This window comes from Symsagittifera roscoffensis, chromosome 5 (assembly GCF_963678635.1).
Source record: "Symsagittifera roscoffensis chromosome 5, txSymRosc1.1, whole genome shotgun sequence".
NCBI lineage: Eukaryota > Metazoa > Xenacoelomorpha > Acoela > Convolutidae > Symsagittifera > Symsagittifera roscoffensis.
Genome location: NC_087066.1, coordinates 44,327,073 through 44,345,970, shown reverse-complemented (window position 1 = coordinate 44,345,970; position 18,898 = coordinate 44,327,073). Strand labels below are relative to the sequence as shown.

The 18,898-nt window shown below is 34.3% G+C and overlaps 2 protein-coding genes across 2 annotated transcripts in view; one reads left to right on the top strand and one right to left on the bottom strand.

Moving 5' to 3' along the window:
* LOC134846061 (CCR4-NOT transcription complex subunit 2-like) overlaps nucleotides 1-11,691 on the top strand; it is a 421,605-nt gene extending 409,914 nt beyond the window's left edge. The window contains exons 6-11 of the mRNA XM_063863247.1: nucleotides 3,731-3,830; nucleotides 3,897-3,948; nucleotides 4,028-4,159; nucleotides 4,234-4,678; nucleotides 4,797-5,006; nucleotides 10,393-11,691. Of these exons, the coding sequence (XP_063719317.1) occupies nucleotides 3,731-3,830; nucleotides 3,897-3,948; nucleotides 4,028-4,159; nucleotides 4,234-4,678; nucleotides 4,797-5,006; nucleotides 10,393-10,624 (1,171 nt within the window). The 3' untranslated portion in view covers nucleotides 10,625-11,691. The remainder of the gene's footprint in view (nucleotides 1-3,730; nucleotides 3,831-3,896; nucleotides 3,949-4,027; nucleotides 4,160-4,233; nucleotides 4,679-4,796; nucleotides 5,007-10,392) is intronic.
* LOC134846062 (protein angel homolog 2-like) overlaps nucleotides 1-18,898 on the bottom strand; it is a 513,790-nt gene that overhangs the window by 47,135 nt on the left and 447,757 nt on the right. The window lies entirely within an intron of this gene.

Below are 18,898 nucleotides of genomic sequence, written 5' to 3'. Positions count from 1 at the left end.
ATTTTTTCTGGTTTGTGGTTTTCGTCCTAGTTTCTGTCGGTTCATTTTCCGTTTTTTAAACCCTGTTTTTTTATCTGGTAGGGTTTTTATTGGCTCGTTTTTTAAAGCATGGCTTTTGTTCCATATTCAACAGCTTTTATTATAACTGAATTTCCCAATTTTGTAAAGTTACCATGTCTGATTTTGAGTTTTTTTCATTTTTTTTTTTCGTTTTTTTTTTTAGTATTCAAACAGATAATGTTATATAGACTTGGTCAATTTATTTTGCGTGATTTCGAGGGCAAATTAATTCCGTTGGGGGTTATGTGTTTCAATTGGATGGGTCGTAAACACTTCATTTTTATGAATTTTTTTATGTTAGCTAAATTTTTATACGGCTTTGTACATGCGATACGGCTTTGTACACATGCGATACGGCTTTTTTCCCGTAAATAACTTGGATCACGGAATGGGCAAAATTGAAAGTATTAAATTTAGATTCAGATCACAATGATTTCAAATTTTTGCGTCTCACGCACACGTAGTTTGGAGGTAACGAATACGCCTGGAACGGCAAAGGTCCTGGTTTCGAATCTGACAGCCTTGTTTTTTCTTCAAACGGAAATAGAATTGTCGGCTTATTATTTGTCTGCTTATGTTTTTTCGGCTCAGTTGCCAAATCGTTGAATTTTTTTTCGCTGTTTAAAATTTGCTTTATAGTTGCTTTTCAGTGTTTTGATTTACTTCTGCTGCTTGTAATTTTACTAGCCTTGTCTTCATTTTTTTTTTTTTTTCAATTTATTTTTAGCCTAAAAACTTTTTTCCCAAATGGTTTCGGCTGACATTTTATCGGCATAGTGGCTTTACATTGCAGTGTAGATTGATGACAGAAGAAATTGTTCGTGCGCGTGTGTAGATGTTTTAAGGAGGCGAACTGGAACATTTTTCAAATAAGTTGATGCCTTTCAGTTTTTTTGGCCGAAGCGGTTTCTGCTCAGATACTTTCCGCTTTTTCTACCGCTTGGTAAGTTTTCTAATTCGCTGCGAATTTCGAATTCTATTTTCATGGCATGTGTTTTCTGAACTAGCTTTATTTTCTGTGCGATAAGCAATAGTATTACACTCGGGGATTTTTTTCTCGTAAACAATTTTGTTCATGGGATCTTCTCTTTTTCTAGTGCATCGTCACTTCTAGAGGATCTTTCAAAATTAAATAAAAGTACTATCACTTAAGTAGTTATTAGTTCAAGCAAATTTCAGTTTGTCATTATCTTTTCAAAAAATTAAAGGTAGGTTTCTATTGGTGTACTTTTTAAAGCATAGATTTTGTTACAATTTTAACAGTTTGTACTGTAACTGAAACTGTTTTCCTCGTTTTAAAAGTTTTTTTTTTCGTTTTTTTTTTTAAAATATTCGAACAGTTTCAGTTTAAGTTATATCGACTTATTCAACCGCTCGTGTAATGATTTCCACTTACTAAGGGCTGTTATTGAACTTCGTCCGGTACAAATATGATTTTTTGTTGCGGTAATTCTTCATCTTTTGTCGTTTATTTTTTCAAGTATTTTTTCCAGCGTATTTTCAGAATTTTTTTGACCTGTGTTTTTTCATTTACTATTTTGTACCGCAATGTGTGATTTGTATCGCAAGTTGTGCGAAGTTCCGCTTCGTCTGTGTTGGAGCTTTTTTTGCCGTTTCTCGCTTTTGTTTGCAAATCGCATGTTCGCCTTCGTGTAAGAGATATATTTTTTGCCTTCTGTTACAGAGCTATTGGTACAGCTAACCAATGGAATTAACCTGAAATAAGTTTTGTAAAGATGATAATTGGACCGAAGACCGAAAGAGGAGGAACTTTGCCTTCGGGTGTGTTCGTTTTTTGTCTTCCACGCAAAATCAGGTACAACAAATAATCATAGGAAAGGATAGACTGATATATTATGTTAAAGCTACTGCATTCGTGATTCGGATGGACCCTATTTTCAAATGTTCAAAAAATTTCTCAGTGTGGAGAAACCGCTAGAAAATCATTGGTCTAATTTCGAGCGGATAGGCCTATAATACGGAATACTGACGTAAAAATTTAGCTTATTACAAAAATATTATATTTTGAAGCTTCTAGAGCCTTCTTGACATCAACAAAATTCTAGAGAAACGTTTTTTGTAATTTTCGATTTATTTTTTAAGAGTAAGGAACGTAGTGAAGACTCTTATATAGGTCTTGCTGATTTTTGTTTTTTTTTTCAGTAAAAAGTCTTAAAATATTGATGCACTTAGGTATAATGCACTTTTTGAGTTCAATTGAATTTATCTGCTGAAAGTGACGTAAATAGCACTCTCCTAATACGAACGTTGAAATGGTGCGAAAAAACGTGAACTATTTCTAGTTTCGAAATTGGAATTTTATTTGTAAGATTTTCCAGCGGAATAAAAACTTTACCCATCGACCAGTTTTCTCAGGTTGGTTTCATGTTATCATGTTTTTTCATTCAATATTCTGTACCGCAATGTGTGGTTTGTATCGCAAGTGGTGCGAATTTCCGCTTCGTCTCTGTGTTGGAGCTATTTTTTTGCCGTTTCTCGCTTTTGTTTGCAAACCGCTTGTTCGCCTATGCGTTAGAGATATATTTTTTGCCTTTTTCTACCCTTCTGTCAGTAGTCTAACCAACAGAGCTATTGCTGAAGCTATCCAATGGGATTAACCTGAAATAAGTTTGTAAATATGATAATTGGCCCGAACACTTAAAGAGGAGGAACTTTGCCTTCGGGTGTGTTCGTTTTTTGTCTTCCACGCAAAATCAGGTACAACAAATAGTCATCGGAAAGGATAGACTGATATATTATGTTAAAGCTCTTGCATTCGTGATTCGGATGGACTCTATTTTCAAATGTTCAAAAATTTCTCAATGTGGAGAAACCGGTAAAATATCATTGGTCTAATTTCGAGCGAATAAAAGGAGCGGATAGGCCTATAATACGGAAAATTGACGAAAGTTTAGTTAATTACAATTTTTTTTTGTTTGAAATTCATCTGCTGAAAATGACGTAAATAGCACTCTCCAAATACGAACGTTGAAATGGCGGGAAAAAACGTGAACGATTTCTAGTTTCGAAGTAGGAATTTGATTTTTAAGATTTTCCAGCGGAATAAAAACTTTACTTATCGATCCAGTTTTCTCAGGTTGGGTTCATGTTATTAAAAAAGCGCCAATCATAAATTGTTTTAGAAATTCAAAGAGCTTAAAGGGCGTCTATTTTTTCTTTGAAATTCGAAAGAATTTTCCAATAAAGTCAGTGTTTTTTTTATGTTTGATAAAAGTGTTGTTAAATATGCTTATTTTACTCGTACTATCAAGTGTACGAATAAAATTTAGTTTATTACTATCAAGCTTTCGATCATAGCCAAGTGAACAAAAAAAATCACAGTTTTCAAAAAAAAATTGTTATGAAATTATTTTTGTGCTCGGAACTTCCTGTGCAACTTGCGCAGCAACCGGCTATCCTTGTTTTTTCTTTCATATTACTTGGCTTACATTTTATTCAATTTACACTTTCAAAAATTATATTAATTGCCTGCTTTCTCTCTTCTCTTGAGTTTTTTTTGTATATTTGCCTGGAATTGTTATCAAGAAATTATTTTTTGTCTAGTTTAGTTTTTTTTCGCTCCGTAGTTTGAAATTTGTGATGGATTTTTGTTTTAATTGAGAACCAATTCTAACTAGAATGTATATTTTATTATTTTTTTGTCTTTTAGCAATTCGCCATCGGTCAATGTCAACGCTTTCAATCATTTCTCATCCTCCAACGTGCAACAAGCTGGTCGATCTAATGCCCATAGTTTTGGTTCTGTCAGCGTAAGTGTATCAAATAAGTTCGAAGTAATTTTCAACTATCTGGAAATAATTTGAAATATATTTCAGCCTAATTTGCAAAATTCGAATTCTTTGATTCACATCAATTCCTCAATCTCCGGTAAGCTGTCTTTAAAAATTATTTTGTTTTAATATTGTTATTTGGTTGTGATTTTTCTACGAAAGTTTTTTCATTGCAGCTCCAAATGGTCGTGAGCCGGGCTCTCATGTGTCTGTAATTGGAAGTTCGAAGTTGGATCCGCAAGATTTTCCTGCTTTATCGCAAAAGCACAGCAATATGGGATATGAATCATTTCAAGGGCGTGACTATTGTAAGCAATTTACAGCTCTTGATATCAATAAGTGGCCCTGTTTCTAGATTTAATTAGAAATGCCCGTTGTTTAGTGAGTATGTTGAGTAAGATGGGTGGTGAGCCAAGTAGTGAGTTCACGATTCAGAACGAAGACTTTCCGGCTCTGCCAGGTGCTGGTCCAGGCTCAAAAACGAGATCACACGCGTACCAAACAGGGTCTCTCGATGGTTTTCCGACGCACTCCGCGGGGGACGATGGCTCCCAATTCATGGGCAACCAGTCCAATTCCATGTCCTACCGGTCTTCGGCTGGCGATAAACTGGATGGTCAGAGCGGGTCTCTGGAATCTTCCAAGACGGGCATCCAGACGTCAGGCGACGGACTGGTGACAAACATTCCACGTGGCATGGTGACGGACCAATTCGGAATTGTGGGCTTGTTGACTTTCATCCGTGCGGCTGAGAGAGACTCTAACTTAGTGCAACTAGCATTGGGCAGTGATCTGCAGAATCTGGGATTAAACCTCAGTTCTACAGAGTAAGACTTTCGTCGGCGCTTTTTTTCTTTTTCTTTCCTCCGTTTCGTTTTTTAGACCGATGATAAATGTATATCGTGCGGTGCGATCTGAATGTTTGCAGCAACTGTACCGTTTCAGTCTGTTCAGCACATTTCAAAGTCCCTTCGCGGAGACTCCCTGTCGACCCCAGGACATCGACTTCTTCGTGCCCTCTGAGTACTTGACAAATCTGCACATTCGCGAAAGGCTGGCACCTATCAAGCTGAGCAAATACGGCGAGGACACTTTGTTCTACTTATTTTATACAAACATCAATGATGTACTGCAACTCGCCGCAGCTGCTGAATTGTTAGTAACTTACACGACAGCTATATTGACCTCATGCTAAATTAGTTAGCATCTCTCTTCATTGGCACTTAAACTTTATTATTAAGGATAATAATCAAATGTTGTTTGATTGTAAAGTTTTCTCGGGATTCTGCCCGTATTTTAATTCAAACGCGTTTTTGGGATGTATAGATTTTGTTTAACTGTCGCAAAATTCTTTTGATATATACAAAAACGGAGCTAAGGCGGTGATCAGAAGGCCCAGGGTTCTAGCCAATATACCAAATTTTCGTGTGCTGTGCTTTTTCTTTTTTGTACGCGAAGTGCAGTTTCGCCTTTCTTAGTTTTTTGGTTTTTCTACAAATAAGTTAAAATTTGTCTGAAACATTTTATTAAGATAAAGATGATTTATCCACAAGGGAAAGGATCAACATACGAGCGGTTTAGCTCTTAACGGAGAACCGCTATTGTGCCCCTGGTTAAGATAAACATGCACTTTTTTGCCTATTTTTCTGGGCTGGGAAGCGTTGCCTCACCCTCAAGCAACCAGCTCGTTTCAGGGAGGGCCACTTCACCACCGCTCACCATGCTGGCTAAGCTGGTGTCATTTTGCATTGCCACTTCTTTAGTTCGACGCCTGAAAACAATTTTAGCTCCTGCAAAATAATAGAGCTATAATGTATTTATTTTTTGAGTCAATGAACGCTGTTAAGACTCTTATATAGATCGTGATGAATATTTTGATTTTAGGATAAAGATTTACTATTTGATTTTTCGCGGACTTCAACGTAGTTCAGACTCCTATCTACGACGTGATGATTGTTTTGTTTTTCAGGAAAAAACTAAAAATCTTTTCTTTTGAAAAGAAGGCAAGCAAACTCCGCTTTCGAACAGCAAAAGAGTAAAGGTCACGGAAAACGTGATGTACTTCTAGTTTCGAAATTGATTTTGTTTTTAAGATTTCCCAGCTGAAGAAATGATTTACCTATTGATCAAATTTTAAGTCGAACGTATTTCAGATTCTTATTTATGTCGTGATGATTTTTTTTTTTTCAAGAAAAGTCTTATTTGGTTCGGGCTAAAGTTTACTTTTTTTCTGCTTGACTTTTGATTTCTTTGTAAGTTCAGTTCATTTTTGTTGCTAACTGGAAGGCAAGCTCCACTATCAAACAGCAAAAGTGTAAAGATCACAAAAAGCGTGATCGACTTCTAGTTTCGAAGGTGGATCTTCTAGTTTCGAAAGCGGATTCCCCAGCAAAATAAAAATTTTACTTACTGATCCATTTTTTTCTCAAATTGGTTTAATTTTATATTTAAAAGTGTTAACCATAAATTGTTCTAGAACTTAAAAGTGCTCTAGAGGCATTTTTGTCCTTGAAATTGGAACGTTGAGATAATTTCGAAAAAAAACAATTCAGTACCTTTTTTCTGTTTACTTGCGTTCAATGACTCTTTTCCAACTCTCGGTTGGCTGTGTTTGCACTAGCTAGCGCAGTTGTAATTGTATAAATCTGCTTTTTTCGACTTAACTCACAAATAGAAGTGGCCTTTTTTGAGCTTTCAAATTTTCTATTTTAAAATTGTTTCACGTGTGATTGTGGCTAAACGCCTGGTATGAGGTTGTAAGGTATGAAGAACAAATATGTTCTTAATTATTCATTTGTGCACCATGCCAGGTTTCATTATATTATGACTCCGTTAAAATGGTTTTTCAAAACTGAAATAGAAAGCCTGGGGGAAATTGGACTAGATCTATAGAAGTGCTGATTTGGTGGCGCTTTTGCTCTAATCTCGATCTGTGGCATTGGAAATTTCATAGCATATTTTCTCCACTTTCATTTTGGCAAGTGTTTGTTGATTGTTACGCGTCCGTGGCCTAGAGGGGAGTGAGTCTCCTAATGACGTGAGAATCCTAGTCAGAAGGTTGCAGGTTGGAATCCGACGCGTAGCAAAAGTTCTACTAATTCGAGGCTTATTTTTACTTCTTTTTTAGCTGCTTTTTTTGTCGTTTTTTTGCTAGTGTTTGCAAAGGCCAGCTTCACCTGAGCCACAATTTTGGTTAGTTTCATTTAAAAAATGTTATTTTTAATTAATTATGGAAACTGAAAGCGGTCAAATTTTTGTTTCGAAGATCGAAAGCTGAAAATTTTCAAAAAAAAACAAGTCAGTAATTTTTTGTTTCCTTGCGTTCTTTGACTATTTTCGAACTGTCTGTTGGTTATGTTCATACAACTGTTTCATAAACCTGAGCGTAGTGTTATTAGATCAACACAACTGTTTCCTGCGCAAATCAAAGTGATCATGTTAAATGAAAAAAAAATTGTGATTAGTATCCGTCATTTGAAGCATCCTCGTTGCTGCCTGATATCCTAAATTAAAATATTCATGGTAGTTGAAACACCTAAGATGCGATGGGTACGTCGTTGAGGCAAGTGTGATTAGTTCGTGTGATTTCTTATCATTTTTCTGCGGAAAATTGTATCTATTATAAATGATTTTGAGACTTATTTAAGGTAATATTTTGGCAACTCAAAAATTGAAAAATATCCGAAAAAAAGCAATAGTTTTCTGACTTTTGACGAGTCAGAGGCACTTTTCCAATTGTCTTTTTCCTATGACTATTTTTTCAAAATCGATATTCGTTCACGGCTTATTTCTATATATTTTTTGTTTTCTCTTCACCATTTTGGGAGCTCCTTTCTGCCGTTTTTGGCTCGTTGTTGTGGGGTACAACTTCGCTTCTGTGTGTCAGTTCTAGTTAAGTGATTATTCCACCGCGAGCTTGCGATCATTGTGTGTTATATTGCAAGTTAATTTTTTCCAGTCTAGTTTTCGTAAAGTAGTGCTCGTTTTAGTAAATTTTTGCTGCATAGTATTGACATTTTAAAAGCATGTTCTCCGCTTTATCCTTGGCTAGTTTTTAGGTTCTTTAAGCCTCAGTAGAACAGTGAATGACAGTTGACTTGGATGTTCGAGGCCTGTGGTTCGATTCGAAGAGAGGGCGTTTTTTTTCAAAACTCATTAGTTATATGTACTGGACATTAATTTTTTTTTAAAGCTACTGCTTGGCCTCTGTGTATCAAATTTCCAATGTGACTATTTCGGGCAGCTTTTTTGGTTTGAGTATATCTTGATTTCTTCTTGTTTCTATACTCTGCTTTCAATACTATTTTTCAAAATCTCTAAGGTTCTATATTTTTCTAACTCTCACTTATTAAGAGTCACTGAAGGTATAAAGATTCTAATATAGGTCTTGTTGATTTTTTTTTACAGGAATAAGTCTTAAAATTCTCTAATATGCTCAAGATGTGCATTCACACATCATTGTATTTATGAATGCATTAACGTAGAGTTGAACTTTTTGAGTTCAGTGCAAATTCATTTTCTAAATGTTAGGGGAAATGCGCTCCCATGAACAACTTCTTTTTTGAAAATGGATTTTAATTTTGGATTTTCCAATAGAATCAATTTTTTTTATCTGTTGATCAAGTTTTCTCTAATTGATTCATTTATCAAAAAATTTTAAGCATAAATTCGCCTTGAAATTCAAAGACCATCAAGGCCATTTATTTTTTAAATAAATAAGTCACTTTTTCTGTGATTTGCGTTTATTGACTCTTTTCAACTGTCTGTTGTCGATCTTTTATTATTTGGGGTAAGTTAGTGTTTGATTAAATTTGACAACACCATAATAAGCTTACATGTCTAAGTTATTGATAAACATTCAACAGAGCTTGTATAGCGTTTTATTCAATGTTTTTCGACGTTCTGTGATTAGTCATTTTAAAAACAAATCGAGATCTTTCGATTTTTAAAATTAGCGTTATTTTGCTTAAAATGCTAATGCCAATGTTGTCGCACTTATATTTTCGAATATCATTGTGGTGATCTCTCATTTTCAAGTGTAAAAAACCAAGTGATTTTCATTTATAAATGTTTTTATGAGTTTGTTTATTTTTCATCAAGAAAGTTTTTTTTAATTTTGTCCACGTTCAAGTTTGATTTTTCGCAATTTGAGTTACGATTTGCTTTTAAATTTCAATTCATTCCCTTTGTTAAATGGAGGCAAAAGTTGAATGGTCACGAAGAGTAAATTTTTAGAACTCCCAGTGGAATAAAAAAAAATACATGTTGACCCAGTTTCTTTAAACGTGGTAACTTGAAGAAAAACGTGCAAATCATAAACAGTCTTTAAAATTCCATGTGATATGTTTTTTCTAAAAAAGTTTTAAAATGATCAAGCGTTGTTAATCAACTTTTTTGCTGTTTCCTTGTTTTTTTTACACTTTTCCCACTGTCTGTGGGCTATTTTTTAAATGCATCAACAAAGAAATATCCTGAAACGGAAAGGGCATTATAGTTAAGGTTATTAAGAGTAATGAAGGTAGTGGGTACTCTTACATAGGTCTCGATAGTTTTTTTTCCAGGAAAGTCTTTAAATTTGTTCACGCTTAATTTTTTTGCGGTTTGAGTTTTGATTTCTTGTAAGTTCAGTTCATTTCTATTGTTAAAAGGAAGGCAAATTCCACTATCGGCGAAAAATATGATCGAATTCTAGTTTCGAAAAAAGAATTTAATTATCAGATTTCTTAGCGAAATAAAATCTATGTATTGATCCAGTTTTCTCAAATTGGGTTAATTTATGTAAAAATTGTCAATTACAAATTGTTTTAAAACTTCAAAGAGGCTTAAGGCCATGTATTTTTTTCTCCGAAATTTGAAGGCTGCGATTTTGCAGTTTGAAGGCTGCAAAAAAGAAGTCAGTTTTTTTTCTGTTTCTTTGCGTTCATTATTCTTTTCCAACTGTCAGTTGACTATGTTTAAAAAAATTGAAGAGCAGATAAAATCCTAGAAATAAGTGTTTATTCGGCTTGCTGAAGCTCATGAAGACTCCAACTCTCTGTTAACGCTATCTTGTTCAATTTTTGAAGATCGTTTTTCAAAGTCATGTTGCAATCGGAGTTTAAATTTCGTTCTCCAGTGAGCTCCTTCAGATGGTTTTGTGTGATTTGTTAATATAAAAACCTCGGTATCGTTATTCGACATGCAATGAAAGTATTCCCAGTTTTGAGAAGCGGTTCGAGGATTTTTGCTTTGATTATGAATGATACCAAAAAAAATCTAATGATTTTATGCAGCGACCTTTTTAAACGTGTCAATCAACGTAGAGTCATTGACTTTTTTTCCAACTGTCTGTTGGCTATGTTTTTAATTGTTCCGACTTGACGAAGTGGGAAGGAACTATGGACTATAGAGGGGTGTCCAAGAATGATCTGCATTAAATCCCGCGGTCACAGTATTCTGTGCTTCTTGCACAGCATGTGATTACGTCGAATATTTTGGCAATGCTTGGTGACTAATTACTTTTTGCCTGTTTGAGGTTAATCAGTGTTATGTTCTGGCTTAGGTATGCGCATGACTGGAGATACCACAAGACGGAACGAATGTGGCTAACACGGGCCCCCGGGTACCAGGCCCAGAAGTTCGACCAATACGAACAGGGAACTTATCTGTTTTTCGACCCCAAATTGTGGAGAAAAGTTCCTAAAGACTTCCGACTGGAGTACGAGAAACTGGAGGACAAACCTCAACTGCCCAACGCAAACAATTATCACCCGGCACACAGTCAAGTGCATTGAGTAGGAACGGGACAGCTAAGACTGCAACAAACATTTATGACATCATGGCACATTGCGCAACTTATTACATCACAAATTGCGCAATAAAATGACGACGACACGAGAAGAAACTGAGGCTGCGATATTTGAAATAGAAATCATCTCTTCCTGCATCGAAAATCACTCACTGCAAATAAAAACTGTACTCAATTGATAGCTTCTATGTACATGTACCTTTGATCAAAGACGGCTTCCTCAATTAGCATCGAACTGAACTGTCTGCTGATCTGATCTGACCACCTCATTATTCGGCGGTTTTTTCTTCCATTTGCTCAGTTACGAGAACAGAACCAAACAAACCCCTGAACCCTTCCTTAAATGTCTCGTCCATTCGAAGCTTCAAACGTCTGGTGAGGCTACATAGAGTTTAATTTAATCACTTATTTTCGTCCATGTTACTCCCGACCCAAGCTCAAACCAGCGATGTTTATTAGTGTTCCACTTTACTTGGCCACATGATTCAAATGTCGTCAGTGGTTTCACTTCTTATAGACTGCCAACGCGTTTTCAATGAGCTGGGTTGTATGGGCACCTTGTGACTAGTATTAGTATATTGCTATTTATTTCTCCTCCTCTGCGGAGCTCGTCAATAATTCTGTTGCTAAATTACCTCAGTATCGCGAGTTCCTTTTTACTTTTCACGAGGTGCTGCCCCGCCAATTTTTATCAACAGCAACTCCTTCACTACTACATCTCCTTATTATGCAGCCAGAAATATCTGCATTCCATTGGCCATTTTAACATCTCTGTGTAGCGATGCCATGCACTCCCAATAGAGCGCTTCAGCAATATCAGAAACAGCCAGCCGAAATTCAACCACCCGCCAACCCAATCAATTGTTGACGATGATTTGATGAGAGTAAAATGCAGTTTTCGATCGAAGGAATCAGTTCAACTACTCGTGTCCGCTTTGTTTTCTTGGCTGTCTCTGGAAATACCAATGCGCGCCTTTATTTTGTTTTCTTTTTTGAATGGAACTCAATAGAACTTAGTGTGCAGTCGAAATATTAAGAAAAAGTATTCGAAAATTAAGCTCTTTTTCCAAATGAGTTTAAGTCTAGATATACCATGCTGGTTTACTTTTAGGAGCAACACGGTTGCTTATAATTTAACCAGTCTCAATATTGAACCATTCGAAAATCGTCCCAAAGTTTTAACCCTAAAATGGGGAAATTTTTGCTGGTCTTTTGTCATCCAAAATCAAACTATAAATTTTAGCCAATTAACTAGAAGAATATTAAAAGACATCATATTGTACCCTACAAATTTCTATTTACAGAAAGTTTGTCGAAATATATTTTTAAAGTCTGGTCTGCAGATCTTACTGTTTTAATTGTATGTAAAGAAAAACTTTTTTACGCTTGCAAAGCAAGCTTAATCAAATGGGAACATGGATTTTAAGGTGAGCTACTTGTTTAACTGAAGCGACGAATCATTGCTAACAAGACTCCGCGTATCAGGGCAACGCCTTGAATGTCCCGATGTCCCGACTACCTCTTAAGGTACTGAATAGTTCTTTACGCTTGCGATTAGCAAGCGTTATCAAATCGAATTATAGACTTCGTTTTTCGGGTTAACAACTTGTTTAACAGAATTACTTGTATCTTGGTTCATAATGAATTCAAATTCAAGTATCTTGGCTCATAACGAATTCAGCCCAAATTGCTCAAATTATCTTATATATGCCGTTTTGTATGCTTTTTAAAAAATCAAGATCTAGAAAAACTTTACCTATTGATCCAGTTTTCTCTACTTGGGTTCATGTTATCAAAAAAGCGCTAGTCATAAATAGTTCTAGAAATTCAAAGAGCTTATTGGACGTCTATTTTTTTTTTCGTTGAAATTCGAAAAGTGAGATTTTTTTCTAAGTAAGTAAGTGTTTTTTATGTTTACTTGCATTCATTACTCTTTTCCGACGTTCATTAATCTATTTGAAGCACCGCAGGTGCGTTGCACGCTTGTAAAATTTAAAATTGCCACTGCTAAATTGCCGCTGTTTTTTTTTCGGCTCCAAAATTGTCAAAAATACGATAATGAAAAATCTGATGGTGCCAAATTGATACTGAATTCTACTTTAGTCAGGCTTTGATGCTATAACATTCCCTAATTCTATAGTTAATTAATAAAAATCTCCAATATTGACGTCCTACAATTGAACACCATAAAAACTATTACCGTAAACTTTGACTTCCTGCAGTCTAGTCTGCCTGCGTGATAAATTGAAACCAAACTTAATCCCCTAATAAACAAGCATGTAAACTAAACTAATGAATCTCGTCTCCATGATAAAACTAAAAATGGCGCCTGTGGATTGAAAATCGCACAGGAAAAATAATTGGTTTTTGATTAATTAATACTCTTAAACAGTATTAACTGGGAAAGGTTCGTGTTAAAATTTAACAATACTGCTCGTATTAGCGCGAAGTCTTGAATGAGACTGTCCGCTGACGGCAATCGAAAAAAAATAGGTTAAATTTTTTTTAATATTCAAGATATTGAGTTTATTTCCATTTTTTACGCTGGGTGAAGTAAAAAATGAAATATTTTACTGTTTAAGTCTGCTAACGTATTTTTAACAGCAAACTGCTTGCTTTTTTCCCCGACTTTCGTAACGAAAGTATTGGCATATTTAAGCTCTGGATGTTTTTTTAGACTTTTTAACTAGCCATTTTTGAATGATTTTTTCTATCATTCAAAAGGTATTGTTGTCCTGAGCTTAAATTTGAAAAGATATTTTAGCTGTGATCGTTTTTCGTTAAGTTATGAGGCTTTAAAGAATGCCATGTTGGGCGATTTGGGACTATTAACGGGACAATATTTTTCGCTCTATTAACGCGTAAGCGGAGAGTTAATCCGTCTCAGAAATCGTTCGAAATTGGTTGAAAGACGCTTATTTGCCATAATTAATTAGTTACTAGCAGCGAAATCTATCACTTTGTACTTTATATGGCGTGTGGGGGAATGATTGTCACAAAAAATCTCAATTTTTAAATAATTTTTTTTTCATTGTAGTTTATTACAGTTAATCTATATCTATCTATACTATATTTAAATGAGATTGACAGCTATCTCCCATTTTTAAGCATAGTAATTTTGAATGTTTAACGAAAGAGTTTTTCATGTTTAAGCAATATCATATATTGCAAAGCTGAAGAATTTTCAGTAATTTTTTCTGTCTGTCTATACCTGCTTTTTTCATTAATATCATTATGTCTGTCAACCCGTCTCCTAATTTTTAAACTTTCATCTATCTATCTATTATATATTTAAATGCGGGCTTCACTATCTCGCCATGTTTAGGCTTTTTCAACGTATTATTTTTGCATGTTCTATAAAAAAAAATTCACGTTTAAGCTATATCGTATATTGCTATGGTTAAGATTCTAGAAAATTTAATTTCAAAAAATGTTTCTCAATTTTTGAAATTTTCTCTCTGTAGTTGGGTGCTGTCAGAGTTCTCTCAGGGGTTGCGAATCTTGCCTCCAAATCTCACTTCTCAAATCCTTGTTGTTTTCGAGATATGACGTTTTTTATGATTTTTTCAAAAAGTTTCAAAAACTTAGATTTAAAAAAATTCCAAAAGTTGAGGATCTCATTCCTGTTGTTGGATATTGTGAGGGTACTCTCAGGGGTAGCGAATTTATCTCTGATTATGGCTGCCCAAATTCTTGAAGTTTTCGAGATTTGACTCTTTTTTATGACTTTTTTTAAAAATTCAGAAAATTTTTATAAAAAATATCACAAGAATTGATATTCGCATCTCTGTGGTGAGATTTTGTCAATGTACTCTCAGGAGTTGCGAATGTTGCCTCCAAATATGACTGCTCAAATCTTGGTAGTTTTCGAGATACGACGTTTTTTATGACTTTCTCCGAAATTTTCAAAAAAAACTTAGATGTTAAAAAATTCCAAAACGTTGAAGATCTCAATCCTGTTATTGTAATCGGTCAAGGTACTCTCAGGAGTTGCAATTTTTGTCTCCAAATATGACTGCTCAAAATGTTGCACTTTTCCAGATCTGAAATTTTTTGTGCTTTTTCAAAAAATTTTGAAATTCCTAACCTGTAGTTGGGGGCAGTCAGAGTCATCTCAGGGGTTGCAAATTTGGCCTCCAATTAAGAATGCTCAAATCTTTTTACTCAAAGAGATGAGTCGATTTTTGTGATTTTTTAATACATTTTCAGAAAACTCAAATTACAAAATAGTACACTAAAGTGAAATTCCCAACCCTGTAATTGAGTGCTGTCAGAGTACTTTCAAAGTATTGCAATCAAATAAGACTGCTGAAATCTTGGAAGTTTTCGAAATGTGAATTTTCTTCTGGTTCTCAAAAATACCTGAAGTTTCTCCAGATTTGAATTTCTCAACGTTGTAGTTGGGTACTATAAAAGTACTCTCAAAAGTTGCAAATCTTGCGTCTAAATGCGACTGCTCAATTGCTTTTAGTTTCCCATATGTGACGTTTCTTAGTTCATTTTAAATTTTTTTGAAGAGCTTATAAAAAAACTTCAAAAATTTTCATGGTTCTCCAAAATTTGCTTAGAAAAAAACTTGAATAAAAAATTTTGCAAAGATTGTAATTACGAACCTTGTAATTGGGTGCTGTCAGAGTACACTCAAAGAATGCAGATCCTATTTCCATTATAAACTGTTTTTTATGAGTACCGGAGGTTGCGTTACACGCTAGCTTTTTTAGTTTTATTACTGCTCCATGGGCCTTGAAAGACAGTCAGGGCTTCGCATTGATACGAGCAGTCCTGTTCAATTTGGAATGCTTTAGCTTGCCGCTTGCTCTTTAATAGGTTGAAATACATCGCGTGTTAATTGTTCCAACTTGATTGATAGTTACCAATAACTCCCAATTCAAATCATCGTAACTCTGTCAAAAATGAACCAAGGTGAAACATATCTTTATATTTGTTTATTGATAATCACAAATTATGATTCAGTCTACGCTTCATCTCAGTGTTGTCGAAAACGATTATGTTTGTTCGTAATTTGAAACAATAATCGTGCGATTTATTTCGTGCTATTAAAAATTTTTCACACGTAATCGGAGATTTAATCCGTCTTTAAATTTTTTCTTAGTTAAATGAAAGCATAAAAAAATTAGCATCAGTGTTTGCGTATTTGAAGTGACTTGAATACTTGTACTGAAATTTTGATCTCTTTGACGGTTTCTCTTCTGGTGTATCTAGTCACGAATCTCTCACTCTCCATGAAGAACTAATTCAACCGTAAAACACATGTGAGTCTTACAGAGATCCTAAAAGATCAGAAAAGCTTTGAATCGACTTTTTCAAAAGCTTTGAATTTAGTTTTTTAATTTAATGATAATTTTCATATCTTTGAGTTTTTTCATATCTTCAGTATTCTTGAGTTTTTTTTCTATGAATATTGAGTAATTTTTTATATTTATCGGTTCGGTGTGAAGCAAATTCTGAAAACTCAAAGATAATGTAAACTCCATATTACGCGAGTAAGAGTCGATAGATGCCAAACACATTCTTTTAGTGCTTTTAAACAAACTTACACTACCTTTTTTGAATTTTGTCATCATTTCTTAATTGTCTGCGCTGCAAGGCTTGAAAGTGTACCTGTAACATATAAATAATGAGCCTGAAAAATATGACTTCTCATGACAAGGTTACAAAGCAGTGTTCAGGCCACCGTCACAAAGGTTACAAAGCTGATTCAAATAATCCTGAAAAAAGCTTAAATTTGAAACTTAAAAGGCCTTTTTTTGGTTGGCATAAGGTGAAAAAATATTAGAACCTTCTTTAACAGAAATGAAATGGTGCAATTTGTTCTGTGAAACTCTCCGACTTTTTACCCCAAAAAAAGGCCATTCGGCTTTTTAAATCTATCAAAAAAATTTTCCGCAACTATCGGTTCAATTACTGAGAAAAAACAATTAAAGTGAGCCTTTTATGTAGCCGCCCAACAAAGTTTAAGAAGGGTAGAATCTCCAAAAATTGGAGCAAATGGACTAAAAGTTGTTTTAATTAAACAAATGGTAATTGATATAGTAATATTGACATGCTTTGATTATGAAACGAAATTAAATTTACTTACACAGAATGGAGGCGACCATATCCTCCTTAATTTTTGCTATGCTATATAAGAGGCTCACTTTGATATAATTTGTGGATATTTAAATCAATACCTTTGGCGTTTTTTTTGATTGACTAAAAGCCGAAAATAACCGTTTTTGGGGTAAAATTTTGGCATTTCCTAGAAAGTTTTGTGGTCATCAATTTTTGTCTAAAGTCAAATCAATTTGAGAAAAGCGCGCTTTAATTTTTAAGTTTTTTCCGTTTTGTTCCGATAATTAAAATTAGCACTGTAGCCACTAACAAAAAATAATTTCTTTTAAGTCTGAAAAATTCTCTTTAAAAATCAAATCCGTCAATCGTTACGTAGTACATTCCAGAAAATTTTTTCACCAAAAACAGAAACAAAAACACGTATTCGGTTCTGTAGTAACGCGAAACGCGACCTGTCAATCTTATGATTTTTCGCCCTGTGTGCTAAAAGATGAAGGAAAATTTTCAAACTGGTTTATTGACTTTTTACAATAAACAATTTTGATAAGATGGCGTAAAATCACGTCTTCAGAGCCCAACATGACATAGTTTTTTTAACAAAAGATTCATTAAAGACAAAATTGATGCAAATGTTATCCTTGTCTCGTTACTAACATGATACAAAATACAAGACTTCTTCCTCGAAAATTGTTTGGTTGAGGTCCTTTTGAATCAAAAGCCATGAAATTATTGTTTTGCATTTAGATGAACTACATATTGGTACACATGCAAATCATAACCAAAAACAACACGAGGCTATGGAATTGAAAAGTATGATAATTTCCGCATGTCAAGAGTGCTCAATTGATGCTTTAAAATGTAGTTAAAGATACAACTGCAATAACAAGGTAGCTTAAAAACTCTAGCGGAGAAATATTCCGCATAACACCTATTTTTTAACGCATTCAGCAGCTGAATAAACAAATGCAAGCTGCTTGTCATTTCAAATATCCAATTCGCCAAACGATTAAACTTAAATTATCGCATTATTTAGTGCTTGAAAATTTTAGGGAGCTAAGTTTTAAAGGCTGTTTATTGTTTCTTTTTAAGGCGCCATCTACCCTAATTGAACGTAGTTTAAAGATATCAGTTAATTTTAAAAAATCCTTGAAAAAGAAGCAATTCAAATTTTGATCTCTTCTTTGGTTATAGTCAGCTGATCCCATGATTTGTTACTTGCGAAAAATAAATTGAACACGTATTTGTGTTCTGTGTTGTAGATTAGGGAATATGCAAATATTTAAGGGCAACTCTATAACAGTATAAGCAACTCCAGATTATAAGTTTTTAATTTAGTTTCTAAGTTTTAAATTCCGTTTTTAATTTAAGCAGCCTTAAATAGGTGTACGGTGGGGCGTCCCTTATGATTGAGGGACCGAATGATCACAAGTCTATATTAGTTAATCAGAATTGAGCATATAAAAATCCCAAAACACAAAACTTTGTTTTTACAAGAGCGTGTGGTGTGAAGATTTTTTAAAAGCTTGAATTTTTTTTCGTTTCGGAGAACTTTCGTCATTTTGTTTACAGCGAACACTGCTCCACAGCTTAAAAGGCAGTGGGAAAGTTCTGGATCTCGCCCTGATACAAGCAGTCTTGCTTATCAAAAAGCAGGGTCCAGTTTTGTTCATTTCAAGTGACTTGAATACTTGTAACAAAATATCAATCTCAACTGTTTCTCAAAAAATATATATATTGAATCACAAATGTCTCTACTTGTTATATCTAGTCACCAATAAAGAGCTAGTTTAACAGTTAAGATTATGTGAATTTTAAAGCGACCTAAAAAGAACGGAAAAGCTTTGAATTGATTTTTGAAAGCTTTGAATTGAGTTTTTCTAATACATTGATATTTTTTGTATCCTTAGGAGGATTTAGAAATCTTAACTATTATTGAGTATTTTCCTTCGAATTTGGAGTATCTTAATATCAAATCTGTTTGGTGTGAATCAAGCTCTAAAAACTTATGAGGACGAGTTGATAGATGTCAAACGAACGTTCTTTGTAGTGCTTAGTTTGTTAATCGTTTCTTCTTTTCTTAATCGTCTGCTCTGCAATAAGTGAAAACTTACGCTGCAAACAGCATGTACCTTAACCATATAAAACTGATAAGCCTGAAAAAAAATTACATCTCGTGGTATACAGATAA